This window comes from Mixophyes fleayi, chromosome 4, assembly GCF_038048845.1.
Source record: "Mixophyes fleayi isolate aMixFle1 chromosome 4, aMixFle1.hap1, whole genome shotgun sequence".
Classification (NCBI taxonomy): Eukaryota; Metazoa; Chordata; class Amphibia; order Anura; family Limnodynastidae; genus Mixophyes; species Mixophyes fleayi.
In genome coordinates, this window is record NC_134405.1 from 14,729,093 (window position 1) to 14,750,446 (window position 21,354).

General features: G+C 40.1%; 1 protein-coding gene across 4 annotated transcripts in view; it reads left to right on the top strand.

The window, feature by feature from the left end:
- Window positions 1-20,990, top strand: part of LOC142151046 (uncharacterized) — a 219,974-nt gene extending 198,984 nt beyond the window's left edge. For 2 of the 4 annotated variants that reach the window (XM_075206325.1, XM_075206327.1), the window contains one exon: window positions 16,343-20,990. In XM_075206325.1, the coding sequence (XP_075062426.1) occupies window positions 16,343-17,772 (1,430 nt within the window). In that variant the 3' untranslated portion in view covers window positions 17,773-20,990. Of the gene's footprint in view, window positions 1-11,182; window positions 11,375-11,497; window positions 11,572-11,680; window positions 11,779-12,144; window positions 12,257-12,341; window positions 12,440-12,871; window positions 12,984-16,342 lie in introns of all 4 variants that reach the window. The other 2 variants (XM_075206326.1, XM_075206328.1) reach the window with 2 other exon arrangements.
- Window positions 20,991-21,354: the final 364 nt, after the last annotated feature.

Below are 21,354 nucleotides of genomic sequence, written 5' to 3' on the forward strand. Positions count from 1 at the left end.
GCATTTCTCTTTCATCCATCTGGGGGACACTCCTTAACCATGGGGTTGAGTCGGGGGGAGGAGTCTGGCACCCAAAGAGTTAACTTTTTTCAGCTGACAGCATATCACCCCCGCCAATTCCCACATACCTCAGTTTGAATTGGGTGCCCTTGGAAGAAGGTTGCACCTGAAGAGCTCTAAGAGAGACAGTGAACAGGGTTCACTGGTTATAGGTTTTTTCTTTTGACAGTGGTGAGAGGCTCCGTGTAAATGGAGCTGACTCGTGGGAGAAGCGCCTGTCGGGGGGGGCGGCCCCGCTGACAGAGAGGTAAGAAGCGCTTCTCACAGCGGGAAGCAGTCGGCAATAGACTCTCCCTGCTGATGCAGGACGGGCGCTGCCATTAGGCAGAGAGTGCCTTTACTGCTGAGGTTCCCCGGAAGCCAGCTGGAGTATACCAAGTTCCTCCTCCCATGGGGATGGCAGTGAATTCTTGAGGATGGCGCGCTTTGAATAGCACTAGCGGGGAACACATTCTAACAGGTTTTCCCCTAATATAAGAGAAAGGGCAAAACGCTGTTAAAGTAAACAACACAGAAGAAGAGCTAGTGGAAGGGGAATGTGTTTCAGGAACACCGAACCCTCCCTTCCCGCTGAGTGAGCACGTGGAAGATCCCTTTTGGCGCCAAAGTTTAAAAGGAGGACAGATGCAACAGTCATTTGTAGAGAAGTGCACTGTTGACACATATCTTCCACGCTAAGTATCACTTTGTTTCTTCTGTGTATGCATGTGTATTATAAGAATATGAGGTGTTGAGAGAACTGTGTTTAAGGAAAACTATAAAGTTCTCCAAACCTGTCTTATTTAATCAGAAATACTATGATATGTTAAATAACCTAGTCTGTATTTTCTGATAAAGGTTGTGGAAGTGTTTGGGTGTGCCAAACATATTGTCTGTGTTCCAAATGTAATGCTAAATGGGCCCAGGTGTTCTGTGCTAATTGCAGTCATTACTGAAAAACCTGCTGCAGCCTTTCAGCTTGACTAATTATACCTTATACTCTCTATATAGAGGAAAAGGAATAGAAATACTATCTTTTGACTGGTTCATAGATAAATATGTACCTGTATTTTGCGATGTGGTAGCAAAATGTGAGACAGATAAAGCAACAGGATTTCACCTAAGTAGAATGGGGAAATCGCTGTTAGCAGAGACACAGAAGGAGATTCCAGTGGTAGGGGAATGTGTTGAGAAGCACCTCCTCCCCTCCCCCGCTGAGTGAGCACGTGGAAGATCCCTTTTTGGTGTCAAGCTTCAAAAGGAGGACAGTTGCAGCAGTCATTTGAAGAGAAGTGCACTGTTGACACATATCTTCCCCGCTGAGTATCACTTTTATTTCTTATATGTGTGCATGTGTAGACATGTATATTATAAGACAATGATGTGTTGAGAGAACTGTTGTTTATGAGAAAACTATAAAGTTCTCCAAGCCTGTCTTATTTAAATCAGAAATACTATATGTTAATATAACCTAATCTGTATTTTCTGATAAATTGGAGAAGTGTTTGTGAATTTTGAAACGTGATTTAGTTTTTCTTATCTTGTGATGGCAGATAAAAGCAAAACAACACGTACCAAACATAATGTCTGTTCAAAATGTAATGTTAAACTAACAAGTGAACGGCTGGATCAGGGGGGGCTCTGTGCAGCCTGCACTGTGGCTCCTGTGAAACAGCCTATAGACACCTCCACCATAACGGTAGATCTTCCTGAGTGGGCGGCTGCCTTAACACAGGGAGTTAATACCCTTGTAAATCTGTTATCTAAACCAGTTGAGATCCCAGCTACATCTGTGGTTTCTCAGGGTATAACAGTAGGAATGACAGATGAGTCATTTTCCCCAGGGGTCGGTGTATTTCCCTCCCCAGCCCTCCCGGGGGTTTCCCAGATGGGAGAGGTGGGTTGGTCAGCGGTGGCTAACCCATCTACTGGAGAACCCCAGACACAAGCGTAGTGTTAAAAGACGTAGACAAACAGCTAAAGCGATGTGGTCAGTGTCAGACTCTGAGAGTTCCTCAGAGGAGGAGGGGGAATTGTTGGACGATTCAGATGTGTCCATTATAGAGTCAGAAGGAAACTCTAGGCACCAGGGTATGGACGACCTGGTAAGAGCAGTTCCTCAGACCTTGGGGTTTGCTGAAGTAGAGGAGATGAAGTCCTTGGACCGCTCCCTCTTTAAGAAGGCTTCTAAGTAGGTGGTCAGGTTCCCTCCCTCAGTTGAGTTGAGGGATATTGTAGAGGCCTCTTGGAAATATCCAGATAAAAGGTTCTCTATGCCAAGGAAGTTTGGCGTATTGTTTCCCCTTCAGGAGGAGGATATGACCCGTTGGGAACAGGTGGCAAAGGTAGATACACCTGTGGCGAGATTGGTTCGTCAGACTACACTACCTGTACCTGGGTCAGCGACCTTACAGGACGCGACTGACAAGAAATTAGAATCCCTGCTGAAGTCGATCTTCTCGGCCGCCGGTATTAGCCTCAGGCCACCATTGTCCTCTACCTGGGTAGCTAGGGCCATGGAAGTCTGGGCAGGGCAGTTAGAGTCTGCCTTGCAGGATTCAGATTACTAAATTCAATAGAGAAGATACCACTGCACCAGGTGATCGCTACTATGATAACCAGATAGTACACAATTGTTAATCACGTATAACTTATTAATACTGGTTGGTGCACTCACGCACAAAAATTCAATTGTCAGAGTTAAGGAAAGAAAGAAAATGTGCTTGCAGAGGCACTCAGCGATCTTTATTATATATAAAATATAAATCTTTATTAATTATACTTTTAAAAAGAGAATAATCCCTCCAAATGTAATAGCGAAATATAAAACAAATAAAGTGAAACAAAAGTGAATTAAAATAGCAAAAATATTTGCTATGCCCCGCTACTTGATATATTGCAATAATTATTATATCAATTGTTCATGCTTGACAATATATGTTTTTATGTATCACTCCACCTATGAGACTGACTTGGTCAAAATGACACTGATGAGATTAGTGGTATGATCGTTTTATAATTAGTACCACCTAGACTGACTACTGCAGTTCATTAGTTTTCTTAACATTGGTAATTGACAATCATAAAAATAAGACTATCAAGGTAATCCTATATAGTTGCTACGTATTACGTATGTAGCATACCCAATATGTTAATTATAACTGCATTATCTCTGTCCTATCGTTGTCCAGTCTCACACTTGCATTCTATTGTATTAAACTCAATAGAAATTAGGCGCTGTCTATGGCTGTATTAGTGGGACACCTAATAAAGTGTTTATAGCTGCTATAGAGTCTAAATCCTCCGTGTTAAATGATCACACATACACACTGAAATATTCAGCTAAATGAGGATTGAGTGCTATCTATAATAATATGGTGAAACTTGTTATATAACACCTAATCTCATACTCCTAGCTGCTGCTAGATCTCGATCATACAGTTAAACGATCTCCCACATGCCCACTGATATATTCAGCCCATTCATACAGCGCTACCTATGATAACTAATTGAGTTTACTAATAACAAGGAATGAAAATATGCAGTAGCGAGGCAAAACGCCAACGCGCGTTTCGCTATTCGCTTTTTCAAGGCAACCAGAAATGGGAAAGAAAGAGGGTATATAAGCAGAAAAACACGCCCCGTCATCTGACGTGTCGCGTTCCGATTGGTAAAGGTCTGTTATGCAATTCATATGATTGATGGTATGAATAACCTATCCTATTGAAGAAATTAACATTAATCCGCCCCTTAGAGGTCGTATTGGTAGAGGAAATCTCCAGACTCCAGCATGTAAACACAGAGATATACAGGACCTTACATAACAGCCTAGTAATTACCTCGATAATTTATCTAATCCTTCCTCAATATAATCAATCCTGATATTGTAAGGTAAGTATTATTCTAAATACAAATAATTAAAATATGTAGGATATTTATTAAGTGAAACTCAGTGTAACTTGATTAACAAAAACAGATGTGCAAAAAATAAAAAATAAAATTTGTTTATGATACCCAGATTAACAAAGAATTTCTTAATTAATTAAGAGGGTATAAAGTGTAACTGAAACGATTTTTTTATCATTCTTATTAATATATTCTTACAAATAAAATGTATCTTATATTATATTATATAAAAAAGTGATAATTACCAGATACAAAACTCCTGTACTGTCCAGGTATGCCTTAAAAGTGATAATCACCGGACAAAATACTACTGTATTGTCCAGGTATATAATTAAATAAGTGACAATACTAATTGTGGATATAGCCACGTGCTGTGAAAAATATACAAATGAAAACCGAGATAATGTATTTATAATTTACAAATAGACCATAAGATTATTATAGTCATTAAGGCCATGAGGAATAATATTCATCATAAAAATCTGTTTAGCTTCTCGTTTAAGGAGTTCTTGATGGAGATCACCTCCACGAATCCCCAAGGAAACCTTTTCCATAGCAAAGGCCTGTAAAGACTTGGGGTTACCCTCATGATATAATAAGAAATGTTTTGCAACAGTGGTTAACGGTTTAAATTTATCTCTATCACGAGAGGCATTTTTAATGTTACTTACATGTTCTAAAAGTCGTTTTTTAAACGGCCTACTTGTCATGCCGATATATTTCAACCCGCACGGACAGGTTAGACAATAAATCACCCCAATGGAACTACAATTCAGAAATTCTGTGATATACCAGATTTTAGAATACCGATCAGTGTACTCCTTAGTTTGAATAGAATATTCACATGCCTTACACGTGCCACATTTAAAATATCCTGTGGTTTTCTTAATGATCCTTTTTTTAGAAATAAAATGACTATGGACTAATCTGTCCTTTGAATTCCTAGACCTTTTTCAAATCATAGATATTCTATTATCCAAAATCTGTTTAAGATCATTATCCAGTAACAGAACATTCCAATGTCTCTGAAAGATTTCTGAAATTTCTTTCCACTCGTTACAGAATGATCCAATCATTCTTACTGTAGAATCCTGAGCTTTTATAACTGATGACGGATAAATTAACGAGTCTCTATTTCTTTCTTGGACAGAATGTACTGCTTTTTGTATAATCTTGTTACTGTAACCATGTCGTTTGAATCTCCTCTGTAACTCCTGAGATCTAATCTGAAACGTTTTATCATCTGAACAGTTAAGTTTGGTCCTAAGAAGTTCACCCTTAGGTAGACCTCTAAGGACAGGAGGAAAATGTGAACTCGTGTAGTGTAGTAAATTGTTAGTGGCTGTAGATTTCCTATAGATATCGGTACACAGTCTACCTTCTCCATTAACTTGTATTTTTAAATCCAAAAAATTGATGGTATTATCATGTATCTCTGAAGTTAATTTTAAATTCAAGTTATTCATATTTAAAACTCCAGTAAATTCATGAAATAGATCTTCCTGACCATCCCACAAAATCAAAATGTCATCTATATAACGAAGCCATAATAAAATATGACTTGTATATTTCTCATTGACATCATTGAAAACATATTGTTGTTCCCACCAACCAAGAAAAATGTTCGCATACGTCGGTGCACAAGACGTTCCCATCGCAGTTCCTCTAGTCTGCAGGAAGAACTTATCATCAAATAGAAAGTAGTTCTTCGTCAGAACAAAATCAAGAAGTTCAATGAGGAATACATTAAATTCATCGTGGGCCTTCATGTCCAAAAAATATTGCACTGCCTTAATACCATTTTGATGTAATATATTGGTGTAGAGGGATTCCACATCCAAAGATGCCAGCATTGTTTCATGGCTCACTGATAAATCATTAATCTTGGATAATACATCTAAGGTGTCCCTTGTGTATGAGGGAAGACTTGTTACAAATTCACGTAGATGTTGGTCTATGAACTGGCTAGCTTTTTTAGTTAAGCTACCAACCCCTGAGACTATAGGTCTCCCTGGTGGAACTTTGTCATTCTTATGAATTTTTGGTAAAGCGTAAAGAGTTGGAATTCTCGGATTTTCCACCTCCAAAAAATCATAATCCGTTTTTGACATTATACCATTATAATACGCTCGTTTTATCATATTCGTATATGATGACAAAAAGTTTGCAGTGGGGTTGAAAATAAGTCTTTTATAACATGAGGTATCTTCAAGTTGACGATATACCTCTGCTTTGTACATTGAAACTGGCCATAGGACAATGTTCCCCCCTTTATCAGAGGGTTTGATTACTATGTCCTCCCAAGACTCTAAGTCCCTCAAGGCATTAATTTCTTGTTGAGTGAGATTACATTTGGTTTTCTGAAATTTAGATTTTTCCATTAATTTGTCAAGATCCCTTGACACTAAGTCCCAATAAATTCTGACTTGTGGACATATTGAGAGGTCAGGAGAAAATCTTGATTTCTTTTTAAGTTGTGTGCTCAAGACCTTAGTACCCGCAGATGTACACTGATCAGTATTAGTATCCAGTTCTTGTAAAATCTGTAAAGCTTGTCTATCTTCCTCAGTTTCCAGATTAAGTTCTTGTGAAATGGCACCATTTGTGTCTGAATTAAATCTCTCTTTGTTAGAAAAAAACTTTTTAAGAAGGAGTTTCCTTGTAAATAGTGTCAAATCTTTTTCCCATTCAAACCTATTGAACGTATTAGTCGGAGAAAAAGACAATCCCTTACTTAATACATCAATATGTATAGTATCAAGTTGTTTATCTGATAAGTTTATGATTCTTAATATATTAATAAGAATGATAAAAAATAGTTTTAGTTACACTTTATACCCTCTTAATTAATTAAGAAATTCTTTGTTAATCTGAGTATCATAAACAAATTTTATTTTTTATTTTTTGCACATCTGTTTTTGTTAATCAAGTTACACTGAGTTTCACTTAATAAATATCCTACATATTTTAATTATTTGTATTTAGAATAATACTTACCTTACAATATCAGGATTGATTATATTGAGGTAGGATTAGATAAATTATCGAGGTAATTACTAGGCTGTTATGTAAGGTCCTGTATATCTCTGTGTTTACATGCTGGGGTCTGGAGATTTGATCTACTAATAAGAGCTCTAAGGGGCGGATTAATGTTAATTTCTTCAACAGGATAGGTTATTCATACTATCAATCATATTAATTGCACGACAACGGACCTTTACCTCTGTGTTTACATGCTGGAGTCTGGAGATTTGATCTACTAATAAGAGCTCTAAGGGGCGGATTAATGTTAATTTCTTCAATAGGATAGGTTATTCATACCATCAATCATATGAATTGCACGATAACGGACCTTTACCAATCGGAACGCGACATGTCAGATGAGGGGGCGTGTTTTTCTGCTTATATACCCTCTTTCTTTCTCATTTCTGGTTGCCTTGAAAAAGCGAATAGCGAAACGCGTGTTGGCGTTTTGCCTCGCTACTGCATATTTTCACTCCTTGTTATTAGTAAACTCAATTAGTTATCATAGGTAGCGCTGTATGAATGGGCTGAATATATCAGTGGGCATGTGGGAGATCGTTTAACTGTATGATCGAGATCTAGCAGCAGCTAAGAGTATGAGATTAGGTGTTATATAACAAGTTTCACCATATTATAATAGATAGCACTCAATCCTCATTTAGCTGAATATTTCAGTGTGTATGTGTGATCATTTAACACGGAGGATTTAGACTCTATAGCAGCTATAAACACTTTATTAGGTGTCCCACTAATACAGCCATAGACAGCGCCTAATTTCTATTGAGTTTGATACAATAGAATGCAAGTGTGAGACTGGACAACGATAGGACAGAGATAATGCAGTAATAATTAACATATTAGGTATGCTACATACGTAATACGTAGCAACTATATAGGATTACCTTGATAGTCTTATTTTTATGATTGTCAATTACCAATGTTAAGAAAACTAATGAACTGCAGTAGTCAGTCTAGGTGGTACTAATTATAAAACGATCATACCACTAATCTCATCAGTGTCATTTTGACCAAGTCAGTCTCATAGTGGAGTGATACATAAAAACATATATTGTCAAGCATGAACAATTGATATAATAATTATTGCAATATATCAAGTAGTGGGGCATAGCAAATCATTTTGCTATTTTAATTCACTTTTGTTTCACTTTATTTGTTTTATATTTCGCTATTACATTTGGAGGGATTATTCTCTTTTTAAAAGTATAATTAATAAAGATTTATATTTTATATATAATAAAGATCGCTGAGTGCCTCTGCAAGCACATTTTCTCTCTTTCCTTAACTCTGACAATAGGATTCAGATTACTGCCTCTGGCCATGCAGCTAAAGGAGGCAGCAGGCTATGTATATGAAGCGGCCCATAATTCGGCCTCCATAGTTTCGTCTATTTCAGCTACAGCTGTAGTAGCTAGAAGGGCGTTATGGTTAAGGGCTTGGAATGCGGATTCAGAGTCTAAACGATTATTAGAATCCATCCTGTATACGGGTGGGATGTTATTTGGTCCAGAATTAGACTCTTGGATTTTACAGGCTTCAGGGGGCAAGAAGACGTCCTTGCCTGTAAATACTCCAAGACCTAGGGCTAGGCCTAGGTTTAGTTGTTTCAGACAGCCTCCTTACGGGGGTTGGTCTGGCAGAGGCCAGACTACCAGTCCAGGGGCCGAGGAATCCAGGAGACAATCCCGTAGGGGAAGGTCATCCTTTGCCCCTGTGGCGCGGAGAGCTTCTTCCGCCAAGCTGCCGGATAGACCAGCTGCATGACTACCACCCACCTCTGGTTCCAGAGGGTGGGGTGGGAGGACGGCTGCTTGGGTTTGCCCGGCAGCAGACAGGGTCCTTGGTAGACGAGTAGGTCAAGAATATCGTGATAGAATTCATTGGACCACCTCACCTCAGGTTTTGAAAAAAATTACCTCGCTGGCTTCTGTCAAATCAGAAAGAGCTCAGGGCTGTCGATTTGCTTCGTTCAGACGAAGCTATACAGGCTTAGAATGTCCAGTAAGGGAAAAGGTTTTAGTCACACCCATTCAGGGTGCTAAGGCTAGACGAGTTGTTCAGTCTATGACCGAACTTCTAGAGTCTGAAAGGGTCACAGAGAATCCCTTGTCTAAGAATGAGTTTCTTGAGACTAGTGAGGGACTTGGTACGCAGCAGAAGGTTGTCTTCACAGGACAAGTCGAGGTCCTAGATGGAGTGGACAGGCAGGATCCTGTCAGACAAGAGGCTGTCAGTAGCCAGGTCTTTGAAGCTGCTGGGAAAGATGGTGACATCTTTCGCGTCCTTACCCTGGGCAGGGTTCCACCCCAGAGGAGCATTCCCGTGTTCGAGGTACCAGTGGAGGAGGTAGGTCCTCAGCTGGTGGTTGCTGGACAAGAACCAAACAAAAGACAGGGAAGTCCCAGAGTTCTGCGCAAGAACAAGGGATCCACTGGTAAGGGACGTCCTAGCAAGGCCTTGGGGCTGCAGGTAAAACCTGCCCTACAGGGTCCCGTAGAGAAAGGACCCTCAGACTCCTGGAACAAAGACAAATAAATATTTGCATGTAGTGAGGGCATTACGTATATATGTTAAGAGATCTGCAAAAATACGTTAGACAGAGTCTCTATTTGTGTTGTTTGACTTTTCCAAACTGGGATGGACAGCATCTAAGCAAACTATTGCCAGATGGCTTACCCTGACTATTAGGGAGGCTTATGTCCGTAATAATTTCCCTGTGCCGAAACGTATTGTTGCCCATTCTACCCGGTCGGTTGGGGCGTCTCGGGCGGCTCGTAATGGAGCCACGGCGGACCAGCTGTGCAGAGCAGCCACCTGGTCCTCGGTCCATACCTTTACGAAATTCTACCAATTTAATATATTTGCGTCTGGTGACGCCTCCTTTGGCCGTAGTGTTCTGCGTGCAAGGAGATCAGAGCTGTCCCACCCTTCAGAGGGATTGCTTTTGTAAGTCCCCATGGTTAAGGAGTGTCCCCCAGATGGATGAAAGAGAAAACGGGATTTATACTTACGATAAATCTTTTTCTCTGACTCCATCTGGGGGACACTCCGATCCCCCCGTCTTTTCGTTGTTTTGTCTCCACTCCCCCCTCTGTTGAGTGGTATGTCTTGGTTGATTGGCCTATCTTCCTAATGGCTTTTGTAATCAAACTGAGGTATGTGGGAATGAAATGTGGGGTGATATGCTGTCAGCTGAAAAAAGTTAACTCTTTGGGTGCCAGACTCCTCCCCCCGACTCAACCCCAATGTTAAGGAGTGTCCCCCAGATGGACTCAGAGAAAAAGATTTATTGTAAGTATAAATCCCGTTTTTAATATGGTTATTTTACTTTTTTTTTTTTAAAAAAAAAAGCAGGGTGCCCTCCCCCACAACAAATGCTACCAGATCTAGTGCTCAGAGCCCAGGCTGGCAGCAGCAATTTAGGGGGGTTCATTCCCCTGCAAGAAACGCTAACAGCACTAGGCTATGGCACTATGGCACCGTTTTCTAGGAAAAACCAGCCCAGTGGTGTAATGAAATGGTTAAAAAATATTTTTTTGCTTGTGATTTGCAGGTCCCAGTCAGCCCTGTCATGCCTACAGCACACCAATGACTGTGAGACCATGCTGTCTCTTGTAGAACTACAAGCACCAGCATTCCCTGGCATGCAGTGTCTACTGGGATTTGTAGTGCACCTGGAAAACCACACTGGAAAATAGACACCATTGAAAATGACCTTTATTACAAATAACCCCCCCCCTCCCCCTACTAAGATCTGGGGGTCCTCGCGATCTAAAGAGTTGAAATGAAAAACCCACATGAACGCCAAAAGGACGGCTCCTCAGAGGAGCCGCCTCGTAAATGACCGGTTTAGAGCCCATCATTCTAACCAAACAGAGGGACTTCGCTAGGAATGGTCAGTGTGGGAAGAGCCAAGCTGATTGGTTAGATGCTATGTACATCATTCATACAGTTTATGAATGAAGTACATTCTACACAAAGTTTTACAATTAGGGGATTGAGATCATCATGGGGGAGGGGGCTATAGGAGCAGAACTGTTAGTTCACAACAGAAAACCATTACATATGTTATAGGGGTTGCATTTGTAAAATAGACCATTGTTGTATACAGTATTTTGCACAATAAATCGCTATAAAAATTCCAACTACGTGTGGTTTCATTTACCTTTTTATTAATGTCTCTCTCAATACACAGGATTACACAGTTGTGATCAAGAGATCTGGTGAGTGTGTGACACTCAGGAGCTGCCCCAGTGTGTCAGGAGGATTGAGCAGGACCCAGATCCCCATCACGGTGCCTGAACCTCACTCACTGATACATGGGAGAAACAATGACCAGAAGATCCTGGAACTGACCAACAAGATCATTCAGCTGGTGACTGGAGAGGTGACTGCTGGGAATGGGGCATTATACAGTAACACCAGGGGATGTGTCTGGATGATGACTGTGTCATTGTGTAGTCAGATTCCTATAAGGTGTCAGGATGTCACTGTGTATTTCTCTGTGCAGGCGTGGAAGTATTTAGGAGGGCACAAGGGTCTGTACGAGGAGGATGGAGAATCACCAGATCCTCACATCACTGGGTAAGAGGAGAATTTCTGTTATTGTAGAGAATAGTTTTGAGGGCCACATAGATACTCATCTGAGAATCACATATATACAATGTTTTTCGTCACTATCTGTTCCCTATAGATGGATCCGGTAACAAAAATACCCCAGAGAGATGTCCGTGTCCTCTTTATTCACAAAATTGTTTCCAGGAAAATCACAGTATTCCGCAGGAGTATCAGGTAGACGACATTTTAGGGTCTCGCCAAATACCAAAGTGAATTTTCCAATTTATGATCTGTAAAAAAAAACTGTGTTGGATCTTATACACTGATATTCTTCTGTTTCATCTTGAATAGTTAAATTATATATGATATATTTTATTACCATAATCCTTTTAATGTTAACTCTCAGTTTGGCTCTCTCTCCCTCCTATCCTCTTTGTATTACTTCCTTTATTCTCGTTGTCCTCTTAAATAGTTGCTTTCACTATTGTCTCCTGCATTGACTTTTACTGATTATATTGTTATTTATTGTTGATTGTGCGGCGCTGTGGATTCTGTGGCGCCAAATAAATTAAGAAGATGATGATTTTGTTGGTTATTTAGGGTGACGTCTTAACTGATGTTAAAGTAGAAACGATAGAAGGAGAGGAAGAGACGTATGTGAGGGGTGATCCGCAGTGTAAGGAGGAGGAAATCCCTACAGATATCAGCACAGGTGAGTAATAAACATATATTACAGAAAGGAATCATATATTCTGCTTATGTAAACAATGTAATCAGTCAGTGTCTGTTTCCTACAGATGGATCCAGTAACAGAAATACCCCACAGAGATATCTCCGCTCTCTTCATTCACAGGATTGTACACAGGAAAACCCCATTATCCCACAGAAGTATCAGGTATATGACATTTTAGGGTCTTGCCAAATACCTAAATGCCAAAGTGACTTTATTACATTATCTGTAAAAGAGCTGTGTGGATCTTATACACTGATATTCTTCTGTTTCATCTCAAATGATTAAATCCGATATTATTAGATATGATATATTTTATTACCATAATCCTCTTAATGTAACTCTCACAAGTTTGGCTCTCTCTACCTCCTATCCTTTTGTATAGCTTCCTTTGTTCTAGTTGTCTTCTTATGTAGTTGCTTTCTCTATTGTCTCTTGCATTGATTTTAACTGATTATATTGTTTCTCTTGTCCCTTATTTATCTGTATTTTTTTTGGTTTCTTTTTTTGTTGATTGTGCGGTGCTGCGGATTCTGTGGCACCATATAAATACATTAAAGTGATGGTGATATTGTTATTGTTTTGTTGGTTATTTAGGGTGACGTCTTGACTGATATTAAAGTAGAAACGACAGAAGGAGAGGAAGAGACGTATGTGAGGGGTGATCCGCAGTGTAAGGAGGAGGAAATCCCTACAGATATCAGCACAGGTGACTAATAAACACTTATTACAGAAAAGAGTCACATATTCTGCTTATTGAGTCACTAAAACAATCATTTATTCTACACTCTCTCCTCTGTCAGTACAAACTAATGAGGAAAATCAGTCCAATAGACCATCAGCCCCTATTAGACTCCTGTTCTCCTCCTCACATCATATCATTGTGTGCTACCAGCCCAGACATCTGACCAGTCTCCTCCTCACATCATATCATTGTGTGCTACCAGCCCAGAGATCTGACCAGTCTCCTCACATCATATCATTGTGTGCTACCAGCCCAGAGGTATGACCAGTCTCCTCACATCATATCATTGTGTGCTACCAGCCTAGAGATCTGGCCAGTCTCCCCCTCACATCATATCATTGTGTGCTACCAGCCTCGAGATCTGACCAGTCTCCTCCTCACATCATATCATTTTGTGCTACCAGCCCAGAGATCTGACCAGTCTCCTCCTCACATCACATTATTGTGTGCTACCAGCCCAGAGATCTGACCAGTCTCCTCCTCACATCATATCATTGTGTGCTACCAGCCCAGACATCTGACCAGTCTCCTCCTCACATCATATCATTGTGTGCTACCAGCCCAGACATCTGACCAGTCTCCTCCTAACATCATATCATTGTGTGCTACCAGGCCAGACATCTGACCAGTCTCCTCCTCACATCATATCATTGTGTGCAACCAGCCCAGACATCTGACCAGTCTCCTCCTCAAATCATATCATTGTGTGCTACCAGCCCAGACATCTGACCAGTCTCCTCCTCACATCATATCATTGTGTGCTACCAGGCCAGACATCTGACCAGTCTCCTCCTCACATCATATCATTGTGTGCAACCAGCCCAGACATCTGACCAGTCTCCTCCTCACATCATATCATTGTGTGCTACCAGCCCAGACATCTGACCAGTCTCCTCCTCACATCATATCATTGTGTGCTACCAGGCCAGACATCTGACCAGTCTCCTCCTCACATCATATCATTGTGTGCAACCAGCCCAGACATCTGACCAGTCTCCTCCTCAAATCATATCATTGTGTGCTACCAGCCCAGACATCTGACCAGTCTCCTCCTCACATCATATCATTGTGTGCTACCAGCCCAGACATCTGACCAGTCTCCTCCTCACATCATATCATTGTGTGCTACCAGCCCAGACATCTGACCAGTCTCCTCCTCACATCACATCATTGTGTGCTACCAGCCCAGAGATCTGACCAGTCTCCTCCTCACATCATATCATTGTGTGCTACCAGCCCAGACAACTGACCAGTCTCCTCCACCTACTGTCTGGTGTATCTTATGGGATGTAAGTGACACCATGAAATTACCCATGAACCTCCTGTACACTACCTCCTGTGACAGTATCAATCACCATCTCTCTGTACTACCACATGTGACATTGCCATGAATATTTGATCCTCAGCTCTATATTATCAGTGTAATACTAATGTAGAATATAAGATTATTCTCCTCCCTCTAAGATCACATACTCCCCATCACAAAGTACACTTCACACAAACTCCACCTGCCTGCACACAGCTGTGATTGCACAATAGCTCCCCTCCAGTCTTTGTGCTTGTATGCTCTATACAATTGCTCTTTATTCTGCTGATCTGACCCTGTACAGTGCTTTGCCCTTATACTTTACTTTGTGCCGTTGCCCATCTGTGCCCTACTCCATTCTCCTAATCTGTCCTGATACTCTCCTTTGTTCTGTGCATGGATGTGAGACCTAAGAGTAGTGTAAACCCATATCCCCAACTCACTGCTAATTTTACCCATGTCTACTCTACTTTTGAGACTCCAGTGTTTGTGTGTGAGGGCAGTGTCTAGAATGCTGGGTGGGCAATGTGTATGATTAGGAAATGTTACTTGTCAGTGTCCGCATTTGGCTGGAATTGTCCAAGCTGGATGCAATTTGCGTGTCACTGTGGCTGGGCTTATGCAATGTGCTTGGTAATACAGTTGTATAATTATAATGAAGTGTTTGTAGTTTGCAAATTGAAATTAAACAGCTGGACATTTCAACCTACTCATAGTAACATACACTATATGGGCAATAATATTCGAACGCTTAACCATTACATTAACAGGGACTGTAATGACATTGTATTCAAATACATATACTTTAATATGGAGTCGGTCCCCCTTTTTCAGTGATAACCGCTTCCACTCTTCTTGGAAGGCTTTTCACAAGATGTTGAAGTGTTTCTGTGGGAATTTGTGCCCATTCATTTTGTAGATCATTTATGAGGTCAGGCACTGATGTTGGACAAGAAGGCCTGGCTAGCAATCTCCGTTCCAGTTCATCCCAAAGGTTTTCGATGGGGTTGAGGTCAGGGCTTTGTGCGGGCCAGTCAAGTTCTTCCACACCGAACTCATCAAATCACGTATTTTTAGTCCTTTCTTTGTGCACTGGGGCACAGTCATGTTGGATTAGAAAAGGGCATTGTCCAAAATGACTTGTTATGCTGAAGCATTAAGTTTGCCTTTCACTGGAGATAAGGGGCCTAGCCCAAACCCTGAAAAACGGCCCCATACCATTATCTCTCCTCCAACAAACTTCACAGCTGGCATAATGCAGTCAGGCAGGTAACATTCTCCCGGTATCCGCCAAACTCAGACTCGCACATGTGACTGCCATACAGAGAAGCGTGATTCGTCGCTCCACAGAATACCTTTACACTGCTCTACAATCCAGTGTCAGTGTGCTTTACACCACTCCATGCAACACTTGGCATTGGTCTTGGTGATGTGAGGCTTGCATGCAGCTGCTCGGCCATGGAAACCCATTCCATTAAGCTCCCGCTGCACAGTTTTTGTGCTTAGATTAATGCCAGTGAAAGTTCAAAACTCTGGAGCTTTGGAATCAGCAGAGTGTGGGCAACTTTTAAGCACCATGCGCCTTAGCAGTCATTGACCCCGCTATGTGATTTTATGTGGTTTTCCCCTTCCTGGAGTTTCTGTTGTTTCTGAACATTTCCATTTTCTAATAATATCATTTACAATTGACCGTGGAATATCCAGCAGGGATGAAATTTCACGAACCATCTTATTGCAAAGGTGGCAACCTATCACAGTACCACGCTTGAAGTCACTGAGCTCTTCAGAACAGCCCATTTTTTATCACAAATGTTTGCAAATGGAGACTATATGGCTAGGTGCTGATTTTATACACCTCTGGCAACGGGTCTGATTGAAACACCCCAATTCAATAAATAACAGGTGTGGCCAAATACTTTTGTCCATATAGTGTATTTTACTATAATTTGTGGTATAATATGTTAATATGTTAATGTAAAATACAGTCTCTATACCCATATATTTATTTTATTTCCAGCAGATGGATGCAAACACAGGAATATCTCAGATGGAAAATTCATTTTATCTACAGATTTTGAAACAGAAGATAACATCACACAAGATTCTCCAGGAGGAAACCACACTACCCTAAATATACATCCAGTACTTCACAGAGCAGATAAATCATCTGATCGATCTAATCATGAGGATTATTCTCCTGATAATATAGAAATTGTGACACATAGTACAGCTCATACAGATGATAAAATATTTCTATGTCTTGAGGGTGGGAAATGTTTTACCCAGAAATCAAATCTTGTTGAACATCAGACAATGCACTCAGGTGATACACAGTTTACATGTTCTGAGTGTGGGAAATATTTTACACGTAAATTATCTCTTGTTGCACATCAGAGAATTCACACTGGTGAGAAACCATTTACATGTTCAGAGTGCGGGAAATGTTTTACACATAAGTCAAGTCTTACTGAACATCAGACAATGCACACAGGTGATACACGGTTTACATGTTCTGAGTGTGGGAAATGTTTTACACGAAAATTATCTCTTGCTAGACATCAGAGAACTCACACAGGTGAGTCACGGTTTACATGTTCTGAGTGTGGGAAATATTATACACGTAAATTATCTCTTATTGAACATCAGAGAACTCACACAGGTGAGAAACCATTTACATGTTCTGAGTGTGGGAAATGTTTTACACATAAATCAAATCTTGTTGAACATCAGACAACGCACACAGGTGAGACACGGTTTACATGTTCTGAGTGTGGGAAATGTTTTACACGTAAAATATCTCTTATCTCACATCAGAGAACTCACACAGGTGAGAAACCATTCACATGTTCTGAGTGTGGGAAATGTTTTACATGTAAATCAAATCTTGTTGAACATCAGACAACGCATACAGGTGAGACACAGTTTACATGTTCTGAGTGCGGGAAATGTTTTACACGTAAATCATCTCTTGTTAGACATCAGAGAACTCACATAGGTGAGAAACCATTTACATGTTCTGAGTGTGGGAAATGTTTTACACGTAAATTATCTCTTATTGCACATCAGAGAACTCACACAGGTGAGAAACCATTTACATGTTCTGAGTGCTGTAAATGTTTTACATGTAAATCAAATCTTGTTGATCATCAGACAACGCATACAGGCGAGACACAGTTTACATGTTCTGAGTGTGGGAAATGTTTTACACGTAAATCATCTCTTGTTAGACATCAGAGAACTCACATAGGTGGGAAACCATTTACATGTTCTGAGTGTGGGAAATGTTTTACACGTAAATCATCTCTTGTTGAACATCAGGGAAGTCACAAAGGTGAGAAACCATTTGCATGTTCTCAGTGTGGGAAATGTTTTACACAGAAATTAAAATTTGTTGAACATCAAAAAATGCACACAGAAGAAAAGGTATTGGATATGAAACAAGTTTGATTACATTAATGTGTATATACTGTGTGTATATGTATATATACAGTCAAGTCCATAAATATTGGGACATCGACACAATTCTCATATTTTGGGCTCTATACACGACCACAATGGATTTGAAATTAAGCAATCAAGATGTGCTTCAACTGCAGACTTTCAGCTTTAATTTGAGGGTATTTACATCCAAATCCAATGTAGGAATTATAACGGCTTCTATATGTGCCTCCCACTTTTTAAGGGACCAAAAGTAATGGGACAAACTAAACAATCCTACATCAAACTTTCACTTTTTAATACTTTGTTGCAAATCCTTTGCAGTCAATTACATCCTGAAGTCTGGAACATATCACCAGACGCTGGGTTTCATCCCTGGTGATGCTCTGCCAGGCCTCTACTGCAAACGTCTTCAGTTCCTGTTTATTCTTGGGGCATTTTCTCTTCAGTTTTGTCTTCATCAAGTGAAATGCATGCTCAATCGGATTCAGGTCAGGTGATTGACTTGGCCATTGCATAACACTCCACTTGTTAGCCTTAAAAAAACTCTTTGGTTGCTTTTGCAGTATGCTTCGGGTCATTGTCCATCTGCACTGTGAAGTGCCGTCCAATGAGTTCTAAAGCATTTAACTGAATATGAGCAGATAATATTGCCTGAAACGCTTCAGAATTCCTGCTGCTTTTGTCAGCAGTTACATCATCAATAAATACAAGGGAACCAGTTCCATTGGCAGCCATACATGCCCACGCCAAGACACTACCACCACCATGCATCACTGATGAAGTGGTATGTTTTGGATCATGAGCAGTTCCTTTCCTTCTCCATACCCTTCTCTTCCCATCACTCTGGTACAAGTTGATCTTTGTCTAGTCTGTCCATAGGATGTTGTTCCAGAACTGTAATGGCTTTTTTTAGATGTTGTTTGCCAAACTCTAATCTGGTCTTACAGTTTTTTTGGCTCAGAAATGGTTTACATCTTGTGGTGAAACCTCTATATTCACTCTTGTAAAGTCTTCTCTTGATTGTTGACTTTGACACATATACACCTACCTCCTGGAGAGTGTTCTTGATTTGGCCAACTGTTGTCAAGGGGTTTTTCTTCACCAGGGAAAAAATTCTTCTGTCATCCACTACAATTGTTTTCCGTGGTCTTCCGGTGTTGCTGAGCTCTCTGGTGCGTTCTTTCTTTTTAAGAATGTTTCAAACAGAGTATTTGGCCACACTTAATGTTTTTGACATCTCTCTGATGGGTTGGTTTTGATTTTTCAGCCTAATGATGGCTTGCTTCACTGATAGCTCTTTGGATCTCATATTGAGAGTCGACAGCAACAGATTCCAAATGCATATGTCACACCTAGAATCAACTCCAGACCTTTTACCTGCTTAATTGATGATGAAATAACGAGGGAATAGCCCACACGTCCATGAAATAGCTTTTGAGTCGATTGTCCCATTACTTTTGGTCCCTTAAAAAGTGGGAGGCACATACAGAAACCGTTGTAATTCCGACACCGTTCACCTGATTTGGATGTAAATACCCTCAAATTAAAGCTGAAAGTCTGCAGTTAAAGCACATCTTGTTAGTTTAATTTCAAATCCATTATGGTGGTGTATAGAGCCCAAAATATGAGAATTGTGTTGATGTCCCAATATTTATGGACTTGACTGTAAATGTGTGTGTCTGTATATATATATATATATATATATATATATATATATATATATATATATATATATATATACACACACACACACACACAATCAGTCATTTTATTTATTTAGTGTTTGTATTAAACAGTCAAAGGGGGTAGAACAAAACTGTGTTGTCTAAGTACATAAAATAACTTATCAGAGGTATTTTTCTATATTTGTTATAAATATAACCTACTAGAATAGAAGAACTAAGATATTGTATCTTTAAGTATTAGGAAGAATTAAAATAGGAGAATGACGTGTACTTCCTGCCTCACTGTGCACACGCTATCTTTATATCCATTTCCTAGAAAGGTTTCTTAAATAACCACACACTTTTATCTTTAATAAGCCAAACCTTCTCCAGTCCTTTACACTATATTAAAATCCAGTTCTCACAGGGTTCTCTATATAATATTTATGGTCTCAAGGCAATATAAAACCTATAATGAAAATGGACATATTTGTATGAAAATAAGCATATTTACTTACAACATTGTTACAATATATTGTAACAAAAGGAGGCATTTAGCTGGCAATATGCAGAGAAAGCAGGGAAGTAGAGTAAAACATTGGCACAGTTATGTACCTAGGGGGAGATTAAACCAGGTAAAAACATATGTGTAGTTTAAAATTGGTTTACTTACATGATTTAAAAGCTGCTTCCTCTCAGCAAACAGACAGGGTGGGTCTGATAGTCTAAACAGAGCAAGGGATGGGCGTTTCCTTTTAAAGAGAAGGTGGGTTTGTCACCTGTCCATCAAGCTAGGCCTGTGGGAGGAGTGTCAGGTATAAAACCCTGCTTGTTTCATTGTTCAGGGAGATCAACGCTGGGCTAGCTGGCTGATCTGGACCGAGAGCTGGACTATGTATAGTAAGCGTTGAGGGTCTCCATAATTGCTGTGCAAGTATACGGTGTCAAAACATTATTACCATCCTGACAATAAAGAACCATAAAAAGGAAGAAGTTGTACGCGTGTGCTTCTGCAGTAGCGGGCTCTTGCCACAATATATTCAATAACATAATCTTACACACAGTACATATAATATTTCAACATACATGACAATCTGGTTGTAGGTTCATTAACTTATAGCATGTGGAAATAATTCACAATAATCCATATTATTCCAAAAAGTATTCATTATATACACAAACACAATACCAAGCACAGAAAATATTATGTTTTAATATTTGCGCTTTAATAAATGGTTTACTAATTTTAAGCAAGGTCAATATGACCTTAGCTGATAACAAACAACATAATAAATAATGAGATAAATGTCATAAAGAGAATAGCAGAATAAGAGCTTTTAACACAGGAATAAGGAATATAGACAGGATAGGGGGTAGAAATACAAAAATATCAGCACAATATGTCTGATAAAGCCAGATAAAAAAATAGCGTGATACCTGGTCAATGTCTAAATTAAACGTGGAACTTTACTATAATTGCTGAGACAAACATTGTACGTAATTAAGAAGATTCTTGATTTGTTCAGATATATGATTGTCACTTTGGGTATAAAAGATATGTATGCTGGGGGCGTGGCCTGACTGCCATATAGAGCGGACGTGTTCTATCTGAGCTCCGCTCATCCACCTTAAATATCTTCTTATATTAGCGTTTATCCCCAAAGTAACATTTATTAAACAGCGCCATAAAAGTCATTAAGTTCTGGGCTGAGTAGCTGGGGTCTCTTAAGCCCAAACGTGGAGCCTGGCCAGGTGTTTTGGGGACGCAGGGACCCGCTCAGTGTGCGCCGCAGATCGCTCTGATCCGCCTGGAAGCGACAAGCTGCTGTACCCAAGCACATGCTGGATGCTGTGGAAGCTGCAGGCTGTGATAAAATCAACCCAGGGGACGCAGCATTGGGAAATAGAGGTGAGGCAGTGCGGG